This window comes from Furipterus horrens, unplaced genomic scaffold (genome assembly GCF_987537825.1).
Source record: "Furipterus horrens unplaced genomic scaffold, mFurHor1.1.pri manual_scaffold_7, whole genome shotgun sequence".
In the NCBI taxonomy this organism is placed as follows: Eukaryota; Metazoa; Chordata; class Mammalia; order Chiroptera; family Furipteridae; genus Furipterus; species Furipterus horrens.
In genome coordinates this window covers 120,709,867-120,732,351 of record NW_028327177.1, presented here as the reverse complement: position 1 = coordinate 120,732,351, position 22,485 = coordinate 120,709,867, and the positions used below count along the sequence as shown (strand labels likewise).

At 40.1% G+C, this 22,485-nt stretch overlaps 1 protein-coding gene across 1 annotated transcript in view; it reads left to right on the top strand.

Moving 5' to 3' along the window:
• EFHB (EF-hand domain family member B) overlaps positions 1-22,485 on the top strand; it is a 58,195-nt gene that overhangs the window by 3,419 nt on the left and 32,291 nt on the right. Inside the window, exons 5-8 of the mRNA XM_090284947.1 lie at positions 4,131-5,082; positions 20,083-20,145; positions 20,888-21,031; positions 21,969-22,149. Coding sequence (XP_090141073.1) covers positions 4,131-5,082; positions 20,083-20,145; positions 20,888-21,031; positions 21,969-22,149 — 1,340 coding nt within the window. The remainder of the gene's footprint in view (positions 1-4,130; positions 5,083-20,082; positions 20,146-20,887; positions 21,032-21,968; positions 22,150-22,485) is intronic.

Sequence of the window (22,485 nt, the reverse complement as noted above, 5' to 3'; positions counted from 1 at the left end):
ATAATGGCTACTTTTCTGTATGCATTTTACCATTTATAGCTCTTGTGGACATCAGTATTGATTGTCTTGGATGTGTACTTGGGATAAGATATCCCGTGGATGCTCAGTCAACATTCTGCGGTGAAGATGTTCTGAACCCTTGAACAGCCAGTCTTTCAGATCACTCCCCAGTTACTAACCAGAAGAGTGTAATGTGTCATAGGTAAATAGCATCTGTGGCACTTTATCCCCAAGGGGTTATTCATATATGATATGATAGTCATGGTAATACCTCTTACACAATCCCAGGAAGAAACAGGAAATGGGTTATGTCACATCCGTTTGGCATGTCAACAGTATGTCCAAAATCAAACCTATACCATCACAAACCTGCTCCTGCTTGGAAATATATTAACAGTCTCCCAGTCACCTGGACTGGGAAGGGCAGAATCATTTTCAACTCTTCTTTTTCTCATGAACCATTGTCCATTCTATCACCCAAAACTCTTTAATCCCCCAAATGAGATATAATCCCTATGCCTAGGCCATGATAGTGTTTAAATAAACTGGAATTAACACACACTCTTGCCTTTTCAACTCATTCTTTACATTTCAACCAGTCACACTTGAAAAATGGTCAATGGTATCTCATCGCTTGCTAAATAGAGCCAAATATTCTTCAACTCTAGACCTAACCCACTTCTTTCATTCTGTTTGTACAGCCTACCTCTCCCCAAATTCTTATTTTGTGCCCTAATCATACCAATCTACTCTGTGTTCCCAGAATGCTGCATGTGTGTTCTCATCTTGGCATCTTTTGATCACTTTGTTCTCTCCATCTGGAGTACCATTACTGCCCATCACTGTAAGTCTCACCTTGACCAGGATGCCAACTCCCTGGGCAGCAGCTGAGGATACTTCTCCAGATTTAGGTTTCGTTTTGTTTTGTTTTTGTAGTTTCATGATACTTTGTTTTACTTCTTTAATGGTTCTAATATTTGCTTTCTTTTACAGTTAAAGAGTGCCTAGACAGCCCTGGCTGCTGTGGCTCAGTGGATTGAGCATCTGTCTGTGAGCCAAGTGTCGCTGGTTCCATTCCCAGTCAGGGGTCATTACTAGGTTGAACGTCAGGTCCCCAGATGGGGGCATAAGTGAGAGGCAACCACACAGTGATGTTTCTCTCCCTCTCTCTCCTTTCCCCTCTCTCTAAAAATAAAATAAATAAATAAATAAATAATCTAAAAAAAAATAAAAAGAGTGCCTAGACATTCCTCTGGCTTTCATTCCCATTAGGATTTTAAAGTTCTTCTTTTTAAAGATTCTATTTATTTATTTTTAGAGAGAGGGAAATGGAGAGAGAAAGAGAGGGACTGAAACATCAATGTGTGGTTGCCTCTCGTGTGCTCCCAACTGGGGACCTAGCCCACAACCCAGGCACGTACCTTGATTGGGAATCGAACCAGCAACCGTTTGGTTCTCAGGCCAGTGCTCAATCCACTGACCCTCACCAGCCAGGGCAGGATTTTAAAGTTTTTAAAGGCCAAGACCATAATTTATTCATCATTTCAATTCCTTGCAGAGGACTTTTTTTTTTTTTTTTTTTTTTTTTTTTTTTTTTGTCAGGTTATATGGGAAAGTGACCCTGGTCAGGAAGCTTAGATGGATAGTGTTGTCCTGATGAACCAAGGTTGTGGGTTCAATCCCGGGTCAAGGCACTTACAAGAAACAACCAATGAATGTATAAATAAGTGGAACAACAGATTGATCTATTTTTCTCTCTCTAAAATCAATAAAAATTTAAGAAAAGTATAAGTGAAAGTTTATTTAGAACGTTACAAAGAAGGACTCTTGGAACTTAGGAAAAAGAGGGAGATACAAAACTATTTGTGAACTTAATTACATTTCAAATGGTGAATATTTGACTTAGGAAGACCTCACAAATAACACATGAATGCTGACATAAATTGCTAGGAACTCCCATTTCATAATTCTAGGGTATTGCTTCTTCATTTCTTTCTACCAATTTTGTCTTTTAATTCACCTCTTTCAGTACATTCTACAATATTTTATAGTTTAGTCTTTCTTTTTTTTTTTTGCACGGGAGAGCACTGCTCCAGTGACCAGCACTTCTAAGATCCAGTGGTAATTTTAGAGAGATTGAAATGCCACAGTAAAGCTTTTCTTTTTTAAAATTCAATGTTCATTGATTTTAGAGTGAGAGGAAGGGAGAGAGAGAAAGATAGAAACATTGATGTGAGAGAGAAACGTAAGTTGCTTGCCTCTCATACGTGCCCTGACCAGGGATTGAACTTGCAACCTAGGTATATGCCCTGACCAGGAAACGAACTCCCAATCTTTTCGTGTATGGGATAATGCTCTAACCAGCTGAGCCACACTGGCCAGGGCAAAGCTTTGCTTCTTAATGCCTCTCACACAATACTTGTTTTTCTCTCCTAACCCCAGATAATTGAGGAGGACTTATATATATTTTAATGTTACATGTAGTACCTTACTAGTTGATAGTATTTGTTAAGGAAGATACAAAATGGATGAGCCCTAAATAAAGTCATAAAGATTTGAACACTGCCCTTAGTGCTGCCTTTGCCCTCAGATCTCTTGACACTCACAAATCCCTAGCACCTCTCTCAATCATCCACAGCACCCTGTATCCTCTGCCTTCTCTTCCAGGGTATATTTCCGCCACTGTGTACTTGAAAATAAATCTTTGCATGGGTGCTAATGAGTGGTAACATTTACTTTTAACTTGAACTGGAGACAGACTATAACAAAGAATTGTGGGCGGTGGTAAGGCAGTGAGAAAAAGGCTGTGGAAACTTGAGCTAATCATTTTTAAAGCTTGTGTCTTTGCAAGGCATCATGCAAGCTCAAATGTCACCTACTCGTTGCCCAATTGACTTCAGTTGACTTCTAAGCCTATTAATTCTAATTAGCTTACCTCAAAATAAATAAGTAAATAAATAAAAGATAAAATAGCTTCCCTCCATATCAAAACTTTCTGTTTTCTTCATAAGTTATCAGTTTGTGAGATGATCTTATTTATTGATTTACTTGATGGTTTTCTATCCTCACCAAAATAAAGTTCTATAAATAGGGATTGGCTTATATTCCACTGTATTCCCAGCACTGACACAAAGTAGAGACTCAAGAGATATTTGTAAACCGAAAGAACTGAATGAACACTTACACAAACATACCTTGATTTACACATTATCAAGTTATTTAAAATGCTTAGGGGAAGAAGAATATTTATAAACTATCTAGAAAATTATGGTAAACAGTTTTTACAAATGTTAAATAGTGTCCCCTAGTCACTTTTTCAATTTTGTTTTGATTTTACACATTTTTCATAGAGTTCTTAAAGACTAGAATCCTAGGAATTCCATTCAAATTCTAAGCAAGATGTTCTATGTCCCCTATATATGGAGAACATGACAAATATTCACCAAATATTGTGACTGCGATTAAAACATGACAGGATGTAAACCCAATTTAAAGAAAATCCCATACTTGAAAACAAAGTTTGAGTTTGCCACAATATTAAAAAAATTCAATATGCATATTGTGTAACACATCTCAAACTTCAATGTATTTATTTTAAATACCATTTAAAGCCCAGTTATTAACATATAAGTGTTCTCAATGACTTCAAGATATTTCTATACCACAGATGACCCATATAAGTTAGATATAATAAAGTAATTCTTTAGCGCTAAAAGAACTAGGTGAAATGTGCATGGACCTGAAATTAGTGATCACCCTTGGAAACAGTGTTATTTATTCCCTAATCACCAGTAAAATGAATAGGCCAGCGACGAGGAGGAAGCCAATGGCTGATCCCATCCTGAAGGGACTGTGTTACTTGGGAAACCAAAGAGAAGTTAGTGAGCATTGCATCTAGTGTCCAAGACCACATCCTTTAAGTTTTCTTGCCTTCCAAATCTAGTGATGAAGAGGAAGGGTAGGAGGGGAAATAAGAGAGGAAAGAAGGCAGAGAAAGAGGGAGAGAGAAAAGAACGGGATCCACCGGAGAAAGAATTGCTCGCTAAGCCACGCCCCTGTTTCCCAGGTAACGGGGTAAACAGACCTGCAGCTCCTTTCGCTCGGTGAACTCGCTGGGTGTTAAGTGGTAGGCAGGAAGCAGTGGGGAGTGAAGATGTGCTCTTTCTAAGAGTGGGGTCTCCCAAAGGATTGGGGCCCCCGAAGGAACTGGGAACTTCCTTCAAGCCAAGAACAGGTTTGCCCTTAGAAATGAGTGCCGTTGGAGGCATGAGGCTGTCTGAGTGGAAATCTCCCCTAAGTGTGAAGGTCGGATTAACCCACGAAGGAAAGGACGATCTAGGAGAGAGGAGAGTCTTCATGGGAACAAAATCTCCCACGGAGTTGGGGCTCAGAGTGGGATTAGGGAAAGAAGATACCCCATGGAGGGAGAGCCCTTTGGTTAGTAATAAATATGAGAGGTTGGCGTCATCAGAAACAAAATCTCCATTGAACAAAGGGTTTGAAACGAGATTAAAGAGACAGAATATTTCTAGGACCCTCATGGAGAAGAGTAATTTAGGAGTCAACAGGGTCTCAGCCTCACAGGAAACAAAATCTTCTCTGGGTATGTTGCCAAAAGGAGTGGGTTTAGAAAATGTGTGTCTTCTGGCAGGGTGTTCCGGAAGGATAATGCGGCCTCCCTTGGGCATGGCGTGTGCAAGTCCACAGGCTCTAGGGATCAGGAGAGGTCCTGTGGCTGGTGCCCCTGAAGAGTTAGGGGCTTCAGGGGAGAAGCAGCGAGTTTGGGGTATGCAACCTACCCAGGAACTGGAGAAAGAGTCAACCTGTGAGATGATGAAGCGCAGTGCAGAGATGAAGCCATCTGTGGAGGTGGACTTTGGGCTGCCCCAACTAGAGGAGCCAGGGGAAATGAATACAGAGCCTCCAGTGGGCTTGGTGATAGAGCCTCCTGAGTGCCAGTTTGCCCAGCAACCTGAAGAGAGGGAGGAGGCTGAAAACACGGAACCAGGAGTGGAACCTCCAGATTGCATCAGACCCATCTACTCTGGGAAATTTTTTGATCGAATGCCTTGCTGGCCAACTGTAAGTTTTTTTGTTGTTTGTTTAGCATTTTCTCTGGGAACTATGTATAGCCATATCTTTATAGACATAATAAGTTGATGAGACTCGTTTGGGTTTGTGGAGTCAAATTACAAAGATTTTATTGGGATTCTGATATTCCTTGTCCCACTGGACTCTTTCCAGTTGTTACTTTGTCCAATCTCCTCTGATTCTCTGCCTTCCTACATGTCAGCTTTGTTTTCTGTGCACACTAGTGATTCCTTTTGCTTTCTTCCTGTGACCTTTATTTCATTCCTCAGTCTGCACTTCTCAGTCCTCTCGCTGAGATACATGTTGTATCCTAATAGTCATGTTTCTCTTTCCATTCATCATTTATTCTCTAAGTTATTCCTTATTTCAGCCAAGACTTGTGGTAACTATGCTGGGTGCAGGGCGGTATAAACTGAAAAGCACAAGATCCCTACCCTCTAGGGTTAGGCAATCTCTCCAATATTCGGAGGCAGCTAACTAAACAAATAGAAATTTCAAAATGAATAGAAAACAAATATGATTCTTCCTTAATAGAAGTACACTTCTAAGCACAGAACATGGTAGAAAGATCAGACAGTGCTGTTTGAAGGACATGGGAAAGGCTTCACAGAGCAAGCACTGTTTGAGTTAATTATGAAAGGTGTCAGTATTTGTCAAACAGAAAAAAGGGTTAGAGCATCTTGGGCAAAGAAAGATGTAGAGCATGACCCAAGCTTCTTGTGTTTGGGAGAGATAAGCAATTCTGTTTAGCCAGCATCGTGTTAAGACCTGAAGATGAAGAAATAGGTGGAGGAAATCTAAAGGTCTAAAATGCAGGGGAATCATAAGGATACAGAAACAATGGTTGATCTTAATAAGAAAAGAAAGAATTAAAAAAAGAAATAAATAAAATTTCCTTTTAGAAAGATAGTTCTGCTATTGTAGTAATGATGGATTGGATGGAAGGGGGAGATTTTGAGTGACAGAAAAAAAATTAGAAGGCTATTGCAAAGCAATGTCTTCCCAAAATTAATATAGAGTTGGAAAGAATAGAGAGGAGTGTGCGGTTTTGACAGCTTTTTGGGAGATCATATTGTTATCAACTGCAATGCAGTTGTGGATCTATGTGGTGAAAAAGAGAAGTTGACAGATGTCTTAAAAGTTTCCAGGCTGATGATGATCTCTTCCATTTTGGTGACAGGTGGTTATCTGGCGTTGGGCATCCTGAGTTTGAAATATCTATAGGACCAGATGAAGAAGCCAAGGAGATAGTTGGTAATGTAAGGGATGGAAGCCATGGGTGGGGATGAGAGAAGAAGGTTGAGGCAAGAATCTTGGTTAACACATCAATGAGGTGGTCAGAGAAGGAAATGTCAATTTAGGTGAGCTCCTTCAGAAAAGGATTTTGTCTTATTTTTATGTAGCTTCATGGCATATCACAATGCCTGGCATATAGTGCTCATCCAATAAATATTTATTTGATAAATGGAAGGAAGGCTGGATGATTAAGTTAGGGAAAGGTCAGAAAAGGTGAGTCAGAGAGAGTGGTATTGAGGAGTATAAAGGAAGCATACTTAAGATATTCTGAGAATAAAAGATTCTACACACTGAGATTTGAGAGTATAATTTAGCTGAATAGTCACAGGGATTCTACACAATTTTGTCTGTGTCCATAGACTTCTTTGTTCCTCTTGGGACTTAGGGTGTTCTTTTGTCTTTGACCCACTTTGTTTTCTGGTCCTCTTACTGGATTTCTCCAACCACTCTCTTCTCATTTGACCACATCTGCTTCTCCTTTCTGGATTGGTTCTGCAGTCTATGGCTTCAGGCCTGACACACCCAAGCAGATAAGCTTCCGGTTTCCAACAGGGGTGATTCTAAAACCTCTGCTTCCTCCTACCTCTCACTGTCGCCTTTTAAATGTGATAGCACAAGGAAGGGAGTTAAGAAAAAAGTGACTAGCAGTGTTAAAACATCTCTAGTAGGGTAAATAAGATAAAGATGAATTAACTTTGGACAGTAAGGAAATTAGCAAGATTATTAGAATGGCATAATGGAGGGAGAATTCAGATTCTATGAACATCTTTATGCAAATTTCTTTTTATATGTCTTGAAATATTTCCTTAGGACAGAGCTTCAGCACAAGCCAAAAGATGGACTTTTTTATAGTTTTTTGCCAAATTCCTTCCTAAAAGATTGTACCACTACATTTTAAAAATTGATAATGATTTATTAGGTATTGTTTTAATTCATATTTATTTGATTTATAATGAGATTGAAAATTGTTTCAGTTGTTTGCTTTAATTTTTTTTTTATTGTTGTATCTGGTCATCTTGTTGAACTCTTATTAGTCTTGTCCATGTAAGAAATGTCCAAATCTAGTTTGAGCCAAACTGACATCATGTGCTCCTGACAATAACAGTTTTGTGGCTTCTTTTATGCATTTGAAATTGAGGCGGAATTATATGGAGGTGGGGATGGGATTACAGGATTGTTAAAACTGTGCTCTCTTGAGGATTACCATACCCTTGGAAGAGGGGCATTTCTTCTGGTATGTATTTCAAAGGTGTGTTAACCTAGATACACTAGAACAATCAACAGGGCTGGTTTAAAAGAAGTTATAGGCCTGGGACATGGCTACCCATTATAACCATCCTGTTAGGTTACTTTTCATAGAATCCCCATTTTTTTGTCAAAAGTCTTAATTGCTTATCATTATTTCTCTTGGATTTTCTAGGTAAATGACCGTATTGACACCTTGGTCTTTCCCTCTTTAGTGTATATACCTTATTTTTATTTTCTATATCATTGCATTGCCTATGATCAATAATATGATATTGAAAGTCAGGTTCTAATGTAACAGAACCTCTGGGCTGCTCCGATTGAACGAGAACCAGGCCCTTTAGTTAGGGGCCCGATTGCCCGCCGCCAGAATTACAACTCTCAGTACTAGAGTTTAGTGAAAAGGAAAAGAACTGTTTATTTAACAGTTAAATAGATTTAGATTATTTGAGGATTTCTGCTGTTGAGTCTTATGTTCTTTAAAATACCCACAAACATGTAGTTCTGCCTCCCCCTACCAAACCAGGCCAGCCTTAGAAAAGTCAGAAACACCGTTTCCCTACTTCCTAGGCACAGTTCAGCTTTGCCAGTAGCTGCCAATCACTCAAATCTGATTGGGGAGGTTCTTTCTGCACCGTGGTGCCCTCTAGTTCTCCATGCAGAACAGCGTGGATTCTCAGCCTCCTTGTAAACTGCCTTCTTCCTGCAAACCTCGTGGATCTCTTCTTCTTCTCAAACCTGTGTGGCGAGAGCCTCTTAAAGAGGCCTGGAGAGCCCTCTCAAAACCGCATGGAGAACTCAGCTTCTTTAATCTGCATGGAGAAGGCCCCTTCACCAAGCCACGTGGAGGAGGCGCGCACACGCGAGAAAGAGAGAGAGAGAGAGAGAGAGAAACATAGCTGTGAGAGAACCCAAGAGAGCGCAAGACTGAGAGCCAGAGCCAGAGAGAGCGCGAGACCAGAGAGCGAGTCCTAGTGAGAGAGAGTCCGAGTGAGCAAGTCCCAGCTAAAATGTCCGCAGCTCCTTATATATCCCTGACTGCGTCCTCTGATGCAGTGGGTGTTGCAACCAGTTCTGACCATTCACAGAACCTTATGCAGGCTCTGTATGCTCCTTCCACACCATCCCACAGTTCAAGACTCCTCCCATCTTCTTGGGCCTTGGAAGTATCAAAGCCATTTTGCATAACAAAGACACTAGCAACTAGCCCCAGGCATGCAAAGGCATCTTAAAAGCTGCTTCCTTTTCCCCGTCCCCCAGCCACAAACTCTGGGGTTTGTTTTTGGACACCCTTGTTTCTGTAACACTAATGCTTCACTGTTGAATATTATTTTTGCTGAAGGTTTCTGATATATCAAGTTGAGGACACCTATATCCACTCCCAGTTTGATAAGAATGCTTACAAATCAGTAAAGGACCTTGAGCTAAGGCAAATTCTTTCATGTGTTGAAATACATCTTTTCCAAATTGAAATGATTGATTTTCTAATAGTGAACCTTTTTCATATTTCTAGGTTAAGCCCTACTTGGTTGGGATATATTATTATTATATATTTCTGGATTTGACTTGCCAGTATTTTAGTAGAAATTTTACATTATGATCCTATGTAAGATTGGACCATGGTTTTCCTTTATGTCCTATTTCTCTCTGAGTTTGGTATTAGGGTAATGCTAGTGTATAAAGAGAATTGGGAAGCCTTCCGTCTTTTCAATTTTACTTATGCTTAAAACAATGTATATGTTATATATATTACCTTGTAGGCTTCATAGAACTCACAGCTGAAAGATGTGAGAAACACTCACGATAAAATCCGAGACACAGGACTTGAGCAGCAAAGCAAGGTGTTTATTCACGAGTCTGCAGAGTCAGGCGCACCACCAGCCAGGAGAATGTGTACACAAAGTAGACAAAGAAAACTGGTTTTATACTAATGAGATTAGCTCCCCCTCCCTAACAAATTATCTCCCCCTCCCCTCTCTTTCTCCCCCATTTCTCCATTACTGGTTAATCTGGGTTCACAATCTAACACAATTAACTACTTAACTCAGGGTGTGATTTAGTAAGGATAATCTAGTTACAGGTCTATCTCCAACTTATTTGCAAAGTTATCTAGCTACATATTCCCATTTCTCTTGTGTTTGGTGACAACAATTTTCCTTCTTGTGATTCCAGAGATATGTGTGAGGAGCTTTGGAATGTCATTTCCTTGCCCCTTTTCCATGGTTCATCTGTTAATTATCTCCTACTGGTTTGAGAGTCACTGGCCTGCTTCTTTTTCCCTAACAAAGGGGAAGGGCAGGAGGGCCTCCAATATTCTAACCAAGGGATGAGATGATAAAGTATTTGATGCCCCTGAGTTCATCCAGTCTTAAAGGAGGGAGTGTATTTGGATGAAGTCAAAGCCCAATTTCAAGCATGACTGTGAGGAGAGTTCAGATGGAAATTCCCATTGTGAAGAACCTGCTAAAATCCATCCCTGAGGACAACTGCTTTGCATCAGGGTGCATTCATGGAATTGGGGAACTCATCCCAATGAGAGGCCTTTCCAATGATGGGAGAAGAGAAGCAGCTACATCTCACTGTAAGGACACTCATCCTATGGTTTGAAGTTGCTGCCCCAAATTGGTGTTGAGCTGCAAAGGAAGATCTGCTGTGGTGGATTTATGAGATCCCATTAGTCCTTCTTGTCCTTCTAGTAAAACAGTCATTGGTAGAGCAATAAGGATCTGTATTCAGGAAAAGTTTACAATAAATAGTGGCCTGAGGGGAGATTTCCGGAGTATCCTTCAAGGACTAAAAAGATTCTGGTAAAAGATGTTCTTTATGAACCTGGTAGCCCATGACAGGGCCCTTGGTTCTTGGAAAGCACCCTTGGTGGACATCAAAATCTCTATAATGATCATTTCTTTAAGAAATCTTGAGACTGTTGATCTCCATGAATGTACTGACTCTGGCAGAAACCCTGGGTTATTCAGAAAAAACAACTGACCCTTACAAAGAACATTGGTAAATGATATTGAGCCTTGAAGTACAAAGAGGAAGAAGGAAGAAAAGGTTCAAAGAAAGGTTAACAAATTATAATGTCTACAACAACTAGAGATTATATTAGGCACTGTGGCTACAAAGATAAAAAGTGACATGGTGTCTGCTTTCAAGGAACTTAGAGTCTAGAGAGTTGAGACCAATAAACCAATAATTTTATAGTATGGTAGAAGTCATGCAAAGGGAAGCCTTATTTTTTTCCCCTGTTATACACTAAAGGAACCCGATAGCTATTTGGGGAATGGGTGGAAGCAAAGGAGTCACTTATTTATAATTCTTGTGAGAACTTGCTAGTTATGCAAGCCCTGGTACTGAAAAAAAAAAAAGGTGCAAAATTTTACTTCATCTGAATTTGCAGAGCCAATCTGCAAAATCCTGAGAAGTGGGTGGTTTCATTTGCATAATGGGTTCAGGACCTTCTGGGCAGAAAGAAATGATGCTATCACATCCCATATTTTCTCCAAGATATTCAGAATTAGGGATAACTATGGGTAAAACACAGTGATCTTGGCCAAAGCCCAATGTGAGGATAGGACCATAATGTTAGCCCACACAGAGTTTGGAGAGTAGAAAGGGACATAATGATTACAGGTTGGTGGGGCTTCAGCAGCTAGAAATGGTCTTGTATCAACCTTCCTAAGTTGACTTAAATCTTGGAAACGAATCATGTGAGAAGTAAAATAGGTTACCGGAAGCTGTAACATTGGGGGCTGATGAGGAGGTGGCTGTGTGAGGTGGCACTAGGTGTGGTTAGGAACTGAGCAAGGATATGGCTGAACAAGGAGGTGGTCAGTGCAGTGGGAATTTGGTTACATACAGAGGCCTGAGCAGATAAGCAAATATATTGAGGACAATAGGAACCAGGTTTTTCAATGATAGGGGACAAAAACTACAAATATGAGAAGGATAGAAGTAATTCTGTGTTGGATAGTAATTGGAGATATTGGTAGAAACTCATGCTATGTCTATATCTGTGTCTCTGTTTCTGTCTCTGTCTATCTCTATGTCTGTGTCCATGTCAAAATCCATATCTACGTATCTACACACATTTAACTGAACAAAACATAAGATTGATATAGATGCCTGTATACATACATACATTTGCTAACTCTGTCTTCTAAGAGGACCTAGAAACAATGTTGATCTAGTAACAATGAGCACATCAAAACACAGATCTTGATTTCTAAATATCATTTTCTATTAAAAGGAATCAGGATTCTTTGGGGCAATGGCTAACTCTAGGGCTAGTGAAGTTCGTATTTGAACTTGGAACACCTTTGAGAGCCAAAAAAGGAAATTTTTAAAGAATAATACAGATATGTCAAAGAGACACAGGGACGAGCTTGAAGAGGCTTCTGATGGTCTGAACTGTTATACTTTCAGCATTGACTAAAATTACTATTTAATAAAATAGAAATCCATGAGCCCATACTGATGTAAATACAAGAATGACTGAATAAATAGCAAGAAAAGAAAGCTTTCTTGCAGTAAAGTGTCAAGTAATAATGTAGATGGAATGGTAGAATTAGAAAGTCACTATTTGGCAGCTACCTAGTACTAATGATTAAGACAAGAATCCTCAATGGTAAGTAAAAGTTTAGTGAGAAACTGGATATTTACAGAGAATAATTGTTAATTACAAAGGAAAAATAATTTTATGGTGGAGAAAGCTAGCAGACCTTACCTTTATTTAGAGGTCAAAGTTAACACTTGTAGTAATAGGATTGTAGTAATAGGACAGATTGGACAGTGTGTGCTCACTGATGGAAGAACACAGCACTGTTTTTGTGATATCCCTGACAAAAATGTGTAACTTTAATAAGAAAACACTAATCAAACCGAGGGACATTTTATAAAACTGGCCTACATTCAAAATATGACAAGGTCATGAAAGACAAAGAAATATTAAGAACTGTTCCTGACTGGAAGAGACAAGAGATATGACAATTAAATGCTCTGCATGGGTGGTGGCTATGGAGATATCTGTCTCATCTCCCTATTTAAGAGACATGTTGTGGGGAGTGTACCTGATTTCACGTCCACCTGCTGACCAGCATTTACCAGGCCACGCTCCAGTGGCTAAGCATGGCAGGGATACCGGAACTGGAGCCTTTTTACCCAATGTGGGATTCCTTTAATGGGAAACTCATACTCAGAGACCATTCATTGGCCGGGCCAACATTTTCTCAGAACTGTGCTGTAGTCTGGGGTTCTTCCTTCTTAAAACTTCTTCCCCTCTCTCCTTTCATAGGTGTCATGGTCTGAAAGCTCTTCCTGCCTACCCTTCTTCCTTGATCTTTTACACATCTTTTCCTTAATAAATCTCTTACATATCTTATCTTTGGTGTCTGCTTCTCAGGGGAACCAAACAATCACACTATGATCTTGGATTTGCTCTTTTAGTTATAAAGGACTGTATTGGAGCAACTGGTGATATTTGAATAGGGTCATCACATTGGATACTAGTATTATATCAATACATATTTCCTGATTTCTGAGGTCTTTAATAGTGTTGTTTTAAAAAAAATAAAGACATTTATTTTTAGAAAGAGGGGAAAGGAGGGAAAAAAAGAGGGAGAGAAACATTGATGTGAGAGAGAACTGTCAATTGGCTGGCTTCCATAAACACCTTGACCGGAGACTGAGCCCACAACCCAGGCATGTGCCCTGACCTGGAATCGAACCAGTGACCTTTCGTTTTGTGAGATGATGCCCAACCAACTAAGCCACACTGTTCAGGTCCTTTAATAGTTTTTTTGTTTGTATTGTTTTTGTTTTTGTTTTTTAAAGATAATAAGCCACAAGGGAAAAGAATATAGAAGAGGTGACAACAGTTAAATTTCAATAAATGTTAGAAAATAGGAAGATGGAGATATTGTGACTCAGCAAACTGGGACTCTGCCATGTGGCACCCTGACACATGACCCAACAATTAGTGTTGAAGGAAACAGGTTTTTATTAACAAAGTTCCAAACTTGGGGGGCTGAGAGCACTCCTGCTCAGAGGCTTCCTCTCCCACAAGACCCAGCACTTACTTCTTTTGCTCCCCGAAAGGCTCCAAGTCAAAACCATGCCCAGAAATTCCCCATATCCTTATCTGTTTTTAAGCCAGCTGCACAAACAGATCTCCAACCTTTCTGGGATGTGCATTTATGGATTTCAGAGTTGCCATCCTCTCTCATCAACTCTCTCCTTCAGGATCTGGGGTATGCCGTTCTCGCCCTCCATGTAGTGGTTCAAGAAAACATGTGGCATATTACACTGGATCATGGTGGAGTCCAGGGAGGCACATGTCCCAAGAGTGGCTTCTCCATACGTCCTTCATAGAAGCAGAAGTCTGCACTCAGCATTCCTTGTTACAGTTCAGCTCCAAGCATCTCCCATGAATCCATGCATGGTTAGGCAGGTCCCTGCGGTTCCAACAGTTCTGCCGCAGTCTTCTCCAGGCAAGCTTTCCAGCAAACCTCCTCTTTCTTATTCCAGACATCGTGGAATGCTCCTGTGTCTCTCTCACTCACTCTGGACCTCTTTTCTTCCTGGTGGACTCTCTTTTACGCACCAGACCTTGTGGCGGACCCTTCTCTTATGCCCCAGACCTCGTGGTGAACTCTCTCCTATACCATTTCAACTCACCCTCATTTAAATGCTCAGCCCAAAGCATTCTGTGTGACTTCATATCCAGCCCCTCCAATGGTGTGTTAGTGTCTGCTATTTTTGCCAGTTCCCTCATATCTTTTACCTTTTTTCAGCTGCCATCTTTAGAGAGGGCAAGAGTTCCCATGACACAGGGGCATCTGGGGTGGGCATCTGCCTCCCTTGGCTATGTCACCTACACCTTTCACCCTGGGCAGCAGTCCTCTCCCCTTCAGGAAAGGCACTGTTATTAACTTGCCATTGTTATGCAAAGTATCTTAAACCAGTATCATCCACTTTCCCTTCCCCCAGTTAAGGGTTATAGGGGATATGCTCTGCTACTTTCAGGGTGTGAGAAACGCTCACAATAAAAACCGGGACACAGGACTTGAGCAGTAAAGCGAGGCCTTTATTCACGAGTCTGCAGAGCCGGGCGCACCCTCACAGCCAGGAGAATGTGCGCCCCAAGTAGACAAAGGAACCTGGTTTTATAGTCTTAGCTTCCCCACCCTAACGCAACTAGTTTCCCCTCCCCTCTCCTCCTTCCCCGTTTCTCCATGACTGGATACTCCGGAGGTACAATCTAACGCGTTCATCTAAATGCCCCTATTGTGATTTGTGAATATGCTAATGTTATCCACTCCCTTCTCAGAGATCCTTTAATTACATTTGCCCTTAAGACCCTTCAATTACATTTGCCTTTTGTTACCAATGACTTTGCTACTGGTTTGGGAGTCACTATGACCTTGTTTCTAACAAGGGGACCCGAACTCTGCACCCCATTGCAACATGGCAACTGGTTTTGTAGACCAGGAAAAAAATGAAGTTTGAGGGGAAACAGGTAGTAATTTCAACCAGAAGTGGTCCAATTTACCTGGAATAATCCCTGATAAGCTTAGCCTTTGAAAGAAGGTATAGTAAAGCTTGGATCTGAAAAGCAAAGGATTGAAAGTCCATATTCAGTGTAGTTGGGCTCCCAGTACCTTTTCCACCCTATGCTACCTTGACTCCCTACTTATCTGCACCAGCAACCACTTCCTTCCACCAAAATTGTAGATTTATTTTCTCAAAGTGGTTTTAAGACACAAAGACACCAAGACTGAGATAATACTGGGATCAGCTCCAGTCTGATAATGGGGCCTTAAGGGTTAAAGTGTCCTTTCTGTACTGTAGTTTCCCTAGCTTCCTCTCCCAAGGATCCCTCAAGGGCCACCAGCCACGAGTAAAGCCAGCCCCCTTGAGACAGGCTAGTAAGTCAGGACAAGGAGAATAGGGAAACTGAGACAGATCATTAAACAAGCAGTTTGTAGTCATCTAGTAAATCTAGAAGCCAAGCAGTTTGCAGCTATCTAGTAAATCATATCTTCTCTAAACCAAAGGATACTTAAGAGTAGTAAATGGTTTGTACTTCTCCCCAACCAGGGGGTAAATAGCTTAAATCACTCTACTCTGGGAGATAAATAGCAGAAATCCAATTAGTGCCATTTGCCAACCACACCCAAGGACAGATGAAGTTAAGGGAAGAAATCTCTTTTTGGCATATCAGCATAAAGCTGATGAATATTCTATTGAGATCCTCCGTAATACCTCTCCTAGACTCCCAGCCTTCAAAAAACCCTCAGAACGGAGGTTTCGGTTTGCTCTCCTTCCCAGAAGCACTCCTGTGCCTTTCTGTTTCCCCTTTTCCCCCGATGAGCACGCATGTCCTAAAGGGACCCCATGAGGCTTGCACCAGGAAACTCGGCATAGCAGCTCATTCTTGAACATGTCTCCAACGTCCCCTTTTCTCTGTCTTCCCAGTGAGCTAAGGCAGCCCAGCCTGGGCTCTCCTGTTGCTTCTTCTATGCTGAGCCCTTCCTTGTTTCACTGTCCCTAGCTTTAATAAACATCCCCTCAAAGGTACCTGTACTCTTGTGAAATCTTTCCTACATGAAGTCAAGCACCCACACATTATAGGCCAGCCCTAGGCAGACCCACTCAGGGAGAATGAGACAGGCCAATAAGCCAAGACAAGTGGAACAGGGGGAGAGAGACAGATAGCTGAACAAATCGGCCAAGCAATTTGCAGCCTGATACAGAAGGTCATCTTCCTAGAGATAACATGTAGGTCTCAGCTGGATTTCAGCTCCAGGCCCAGCAAAGCAGCAAAACTAGGTGGCAATTCCTAATGACCCACTCAAGGCCAGGCCCCTGTCTGGTAACACTCTCACCAGTAGATAGTATACAGAGAAGCAGTAGAGCATAGTGCTTAAGAGTAGAGATTTGGAAGCCAGCCTGCTAGGATTCAGGTATCTGCCAATGTGTGAGCAGTGCAACCCTGTTACTCAACCCCTCAGTGCCTCGATTTGCTCACAATGGAGATGGTGATGATAACAGTACCCACTTTGTGGAACTCATGAATATTAAATGAACTAATGCACATAAAACACTTAGAACAGTGTCCAGCACATGCTAGGTGCTTTACAATTGTCTATTATTATTGCCATTATTATTATTCTCTGGAAATTCTGAGTAGTCTAAAAGGAAAAAAAATGGTATTAGGGGCGCTACCAAAATAAAGGCTGCCTCATCTGATCACCTTATAGGAAAGCCCAAGAGTCAACAAGCCCTACAACAGACTCAGAGCTACTCATCATCTTTGTAGTGCCTAACTTTTCAATATGAGGATCAGACTCCAGCTTGAAACAGAGAGGTCAAAACAAAGTAACAGAAAATATTTACACAAATACAGAGGGAACAGAGAAAAATGTAAACAAACATGAAAGATTACCTGAGAGATAAAGATGTTGCATCCATAAAACAAGATTGGAACTTTTAAAAGAACAACCAGAGAAGAAAGAACTATTTAGAACTTAAACATGATCATCTAAATAAAAATTCAAAAGGGCGTTGGAGAATGATATCAAAGATATTTCCCAGATATTAAGAAAAAAAGAAAAAGAAGAAATATTAGGAAACAGTGGCCCCCTTGTTGAAGCGTGCCTGTGCCCTTCCCTCTGGCACATAATCTTTGCCTCATTGTCTTCTGAACACTAAGGGTCCCCACAAGACTTGCAACCAGGGAAGCAGTGAGCAGCGTCAGAGGGGTCTCCTTTTTGCCTCTGTAACTTCCGTTCCTGAGTCCACATAGCTGCTACTAGATAGCCTGTTTGCTCTCTGCTTCTTCAGGGTTGTACTATCTCTTTTCACTGTAACAATTGTTGCTGAAATTGGAAAAGCTGGTGTTCATGCTGCCTGTCATCTACCAGACCCAATAAGCAGAGACAGGGATTGAATCTTTATGGGTGCCTTATTCAGATGGTCGGTGATCTGAGAAGACAGAGGATTTGTACCCTAACAGACTGTCTTAAATTCCATTATAAGGAGATCCTTTTATATAAGGAGAAGAAAAATATAGGAAAGAGGGGTTTGGAATTCAGGGAAAAAGTTAATTGGTTAAAAGCTGCAGCATTCTTTCACCTGTGTCGTGGGCATTGGTTGTCATCTCACCCTGGAGCACAATGGCTCAGGTACCACCTTGATTGCTTGCAGTCGTGAGGCACAAAGGTGGAACTGCTTGTGGTCTCCTGGAGTCAAGGTGGGTCATACCTCCAGTTCCTGAAACAACAGCTTTTTACATGCATTGATTACTAAGCTTATTAGCTGTTAACTGAAACTAAACTCTTCCAACATTTGAGGTCCTCATTATTGCCACTATCACTTAAAATCCTTAAAAAAAAATAACGATTTGATTAATACTAGTTTCAAAAGAAAAATAGAATAAGGTGGATAAAATTATCAAAGAGATGCAGCAAAATTTCCTTGAATTGAAGGATACAAATCAAAATTGCAATTGAGGCTCAAACTAAATTAAGGAGAAAGCAAGAACCGTACTACAAAACATTAATGTGAAATTTCTAATAACTGAGGATACTGAGATGATTCTAAATACTTTCAGAGAGGAGGAAAAAAAGTCATACAATGGAACAAAATTCAGAATTGCATCAGACTTCTCAACAGCAAGACCATCTTTTAAAGCATAATGCTTTCAAAATTCAGAAAGAAAATTATTTGTTACCTTATATTCTATACCTATCCAAACTATTAACCATGTGTAAGAGTAGAATGAAGATATTTTCAAGGATGTAAGGAATAAAAAAAATTGACTTTCTATGCACTTTCTTCGGAAGCGACTAAAGAATTTTCTTCAGTGAAATGGGGGAGTAAACCCAAAACGAGGAATGGGAGCAATGCCAATCTAGCTCTGAAGAATGCAAAGGAAAAATTCCCAGGACAAGACCTCTGCACCAGACCTAAAGAGCAACCAGCTGAGACTGAAGACATAACTACTAGCTGCCTTGCAATGATAAAGGGAAAATAGATAAGAGGTGCATTTCTGGGAATAAACAGTTATAATCTTTGCCTTGGGCAAAGAAGGACAGATAAGATCCAAGTTAGAATTAAATGAACAAGGGACATTCACTGGGCCATGAGTGACATGTTTTCATATGCCAGAAGTTAGGGTATTGGTGGAAATACATCCACCCACAAACACACCTACACACACTCAGAATTACATAATGTTTTATCTTGAGTTTAGCGTGAATGAAGCCATGCTCCCATTGTACTCTGATAGGAACTCTGTCAAGGTTATTTCTGAAAGTTGACTCCCTCAGCTTTTCACAGTGCTCCTGTAATTGGACTGCAATGATAGCACTGTAAAAACATAGCTTATTTATCTATACCTGGCATTTAATGTTTACATTATACATCAAGATTGCTTTATTTTTTTTTTCCTTTTAGTTTTGGTTTTTCAATTACAGTTGTCCCATTTTTCCTCCATTGCTCCCCCCCACCCAACCCACCCCTTCTCCCGCAATCATATCCCTCCCCGTTGTCCATGTCCATGAGTCATTTATACACGTTCCTTGACTAAACCCTTCCCTTACTTATCCCCCTTCTCTCCCCTCCCCCCCTATTAACTACTATTCTACTTTTTGCCCTATTTAGTTCGTTTGTTTGTGTTGTTCTTTAGTTTCCTGTATTAGGTGATATCACATGGTATTTTTCTTTCTTTGCCTGGCTTATTTCACTAAGCATAATTCTCTCTAGTTCCATCCATGTTGTTGCAAATGGCAGGAGTTCCTTCTTTCTTTCTGCTACATAGTATTCCATTGTATAAATATACCACAGTTTTTTGATCCACTCATCTACAGATGGGCACTTAGGCTGTTTCCAGTACTTAGCTATTGTAAACAGGGTTGCTATGAACATAGGGGTGCATAAGTTTTTTTGAATTAGGGTTTTAGGATTTTTCGGGTATAATCCTAGCAGTGGAATCGCTGGTTTAAAAGGCAGTTCCATTTTTAGTTTTTTGAGGTAATTCCATACTGTTTTCCATAGTGGCTGCACTAGTCTGCATTTCCACCAACAGTGCAGTAGGGTTCCCGTTTCTCCACATCCTCGCCAGCATTTGTTGTCTGTTGATTTGTTGATGATGGCCATTCTGACTGGTGTAAAGTGGTATCTCATTGTGGTTTTTATTTGCATCTCTCTGATGGCCAATGATGCTGAGCATTTTTTCATGTATCTATGGACCTTCTCCAAGATTGCTTTAGATTGCAATTTGTTCTTACTTTTTCCTTAATTATGTTAAGTAGCTGAAAGTAACCTGTGTAGCATTAGAAGCATAGACCAAATTTGAAATAAATTTCATTCTTCAAAATGTTCCCCACATCCCCCTATCCTTCATCCCCCCTACCCACGACAATTAACTATGTTTTTTCCCCTCTTTAGGCAGGAAAAGTTACTCCAATTGGATATAGAGTTGCAACCTGCTTGACTGAAAAACTTCCCAGGGTGAGCATTTTCAATATGCATCTATGTTTATATTTTCATCTTGCATATGGACATTAGAAGGTAGATAACTCTCAACATTCCTTATGAAAGTTGTTTAAATTTAATGAATTGGTTGTGGATTTGTATTAGCTACTGTCTTTTAAGGCCTATTGATTTTGTCCAAGGAAGTGAAAATTCCAGTTCTACGATTCCCAGCTTTATAAAATAACTACAGGGGATTCCACTTAGTTTCCAAAGGAACTATTTGTGGTATGATTTCTAACCTGGATACTTCCTGGTTGTTTTCTAAATATAACTTTTAAAATAAATTGTTTATTTATATAAAAAAACCCCCAAATTTCAGAAAATTTCATTATTTGGAACTATAGGTCCCCACATGCTTACTACACGCATGCAATGAAGGGTGTTCATTGATTGGTATAGATCAGCAATTTTCAGCCTTTTTCATCTCATGGCATACTGATTACTAAAATTCTGTAGCACACCACAAAAAATATATATTTTGCTGATCTGACAACGTAAGTATAATTTTGATTCATTCACACTGGATGGCTATTGTATTGGCTGTTGTCATTTTTAATTTGACAACCTAAGGGAAAAGAAGTCAGCACCCCTGACTAAATAGTCAGGTATTCCATGTTTTAAAAATTCCTGTGGCAGAGCGGTTGAAAATTGCTGGTATAGATCATTCCCAATATTTTAAAAATGACTTAATTCTATTTTCTTGTCACACTATTTGTAGCCAATTACTCCACCTGAGACAAAAAAATTTTTCAACTTCAGATATCCACCTGCTGGAGCTGAGAGAGTATTTTATGGCAGAGCAAATGATCCTCAAATTGCACCTTATTTGACACATGGAGTAAGAACTGAAACTTCAATACCGGTAACTTTTTCTTTTTTTCCCCGTGTATATTACTATTAGCTTACCAAGATAAAAATGAAAAAATGAAGTATTAGTGAAATCAGAGTTCCAGTCTCTTTTCCACCTTTAATAGTGAGCACTAAAAGAATTAAAAAAAATTTTTTTTGTGGGTCTCCTTTTCCTTCTTCTTCCCCCAAGGCATGTTACATTTATATTTCTCCTAAGCTCCAAGGGCCCTCCCTTTGCCTCTCTAACTTGTTTCCTCAGCCTGTTTCTTCTGTGGGTTCACTTCTACATCTGTGACTTTCTAAATAAACTTTCTCTTATAGTTTGAAAAAAATTTAAGAAGTAGCAGAGTGCTTAGATACACTTTACATTGATGGAGTGAAGATGGGGCCTCAATGTCATTTGCTGTTCATTGAATAGACAGCCTAGATTCAGAAGAATGCTTGTGGAAGTCATGTGGTTCTTCTGCTAGTCATTCCCACTATTTTCTTCATTTAAAAAATTATTTATTTTTAGAGTGAGAGGAAGGGAAGGAAAAAGAAAGGGAGTGAAACATCAATTGGTTGCCTGTCATAAGCCCCCAACCAGGGACCTGACCTGCAACCCAGGCATGTGCCCTTACCAGGATCAAACCAGTGACCTTTTAGTCACACCAGCCACACTAGCCAGGTCTATTCCCACTTTTCTGGAATATTGGAGTCAAGTACCTGGGAGCTCCTTTCATAAATCTTTAACCCCACTGAAACCTTCAACCCCTCTGAAAGTTCATGATAAGGCATGTTTAAGCTTTATAGCTCCAACTGTGACAGTTCTGTGAGGTTAAGCAAAGCAACGGTGAGGAATTATTTTTCTACAATCATATTTTCTTATCTCCAGCTGTTGATTACAGTGTCAGCTTTCAGTTTTTTACTTCTTTTTGTTCTTACATCTGTGTTTTGTGTGATTTCTTTAGGCAAAAATATTGATAAACCCACAGCCTATTACAACATTTCAACAGAAGATTAAAGATAAAAAGGAATCAATATATTTTAGTAATCAACGAACACCATTAGGAAAATCTCATGATCAATCGCCAGGATTACCTAAAGGCCTGGATGTACTCAATACGACATTTGGGACGGCAGTCATCAGAGGTAGTAAAAAAATAAGGAAATAGGAGGATGGTAAAAGAATTCCTAGAAAATTGGATTAAATATCCCATTGGAGTAGTGTTTGGTGGTGGTGGTGGTGCCCAATGGTGATTGAAGAATGAAAGATGGGATCATAGCGACAAAGTTCCTCTTAGACCCAGAATCCTTCAAGTTTATGTGTGTCAGACAGTAAAAATCCAAGTTTTGGAATTGAGAGTTGGTGAGCATAGTAGAGATGCTAAAAAAAGACAGGAAAGAGACTCAGAAAAGTTGACCCTGGGATCAGTTGTGAAGGCTGTAGTTCCTTCTCCCTGGACATCCACTTGTGTGTTTTATTTC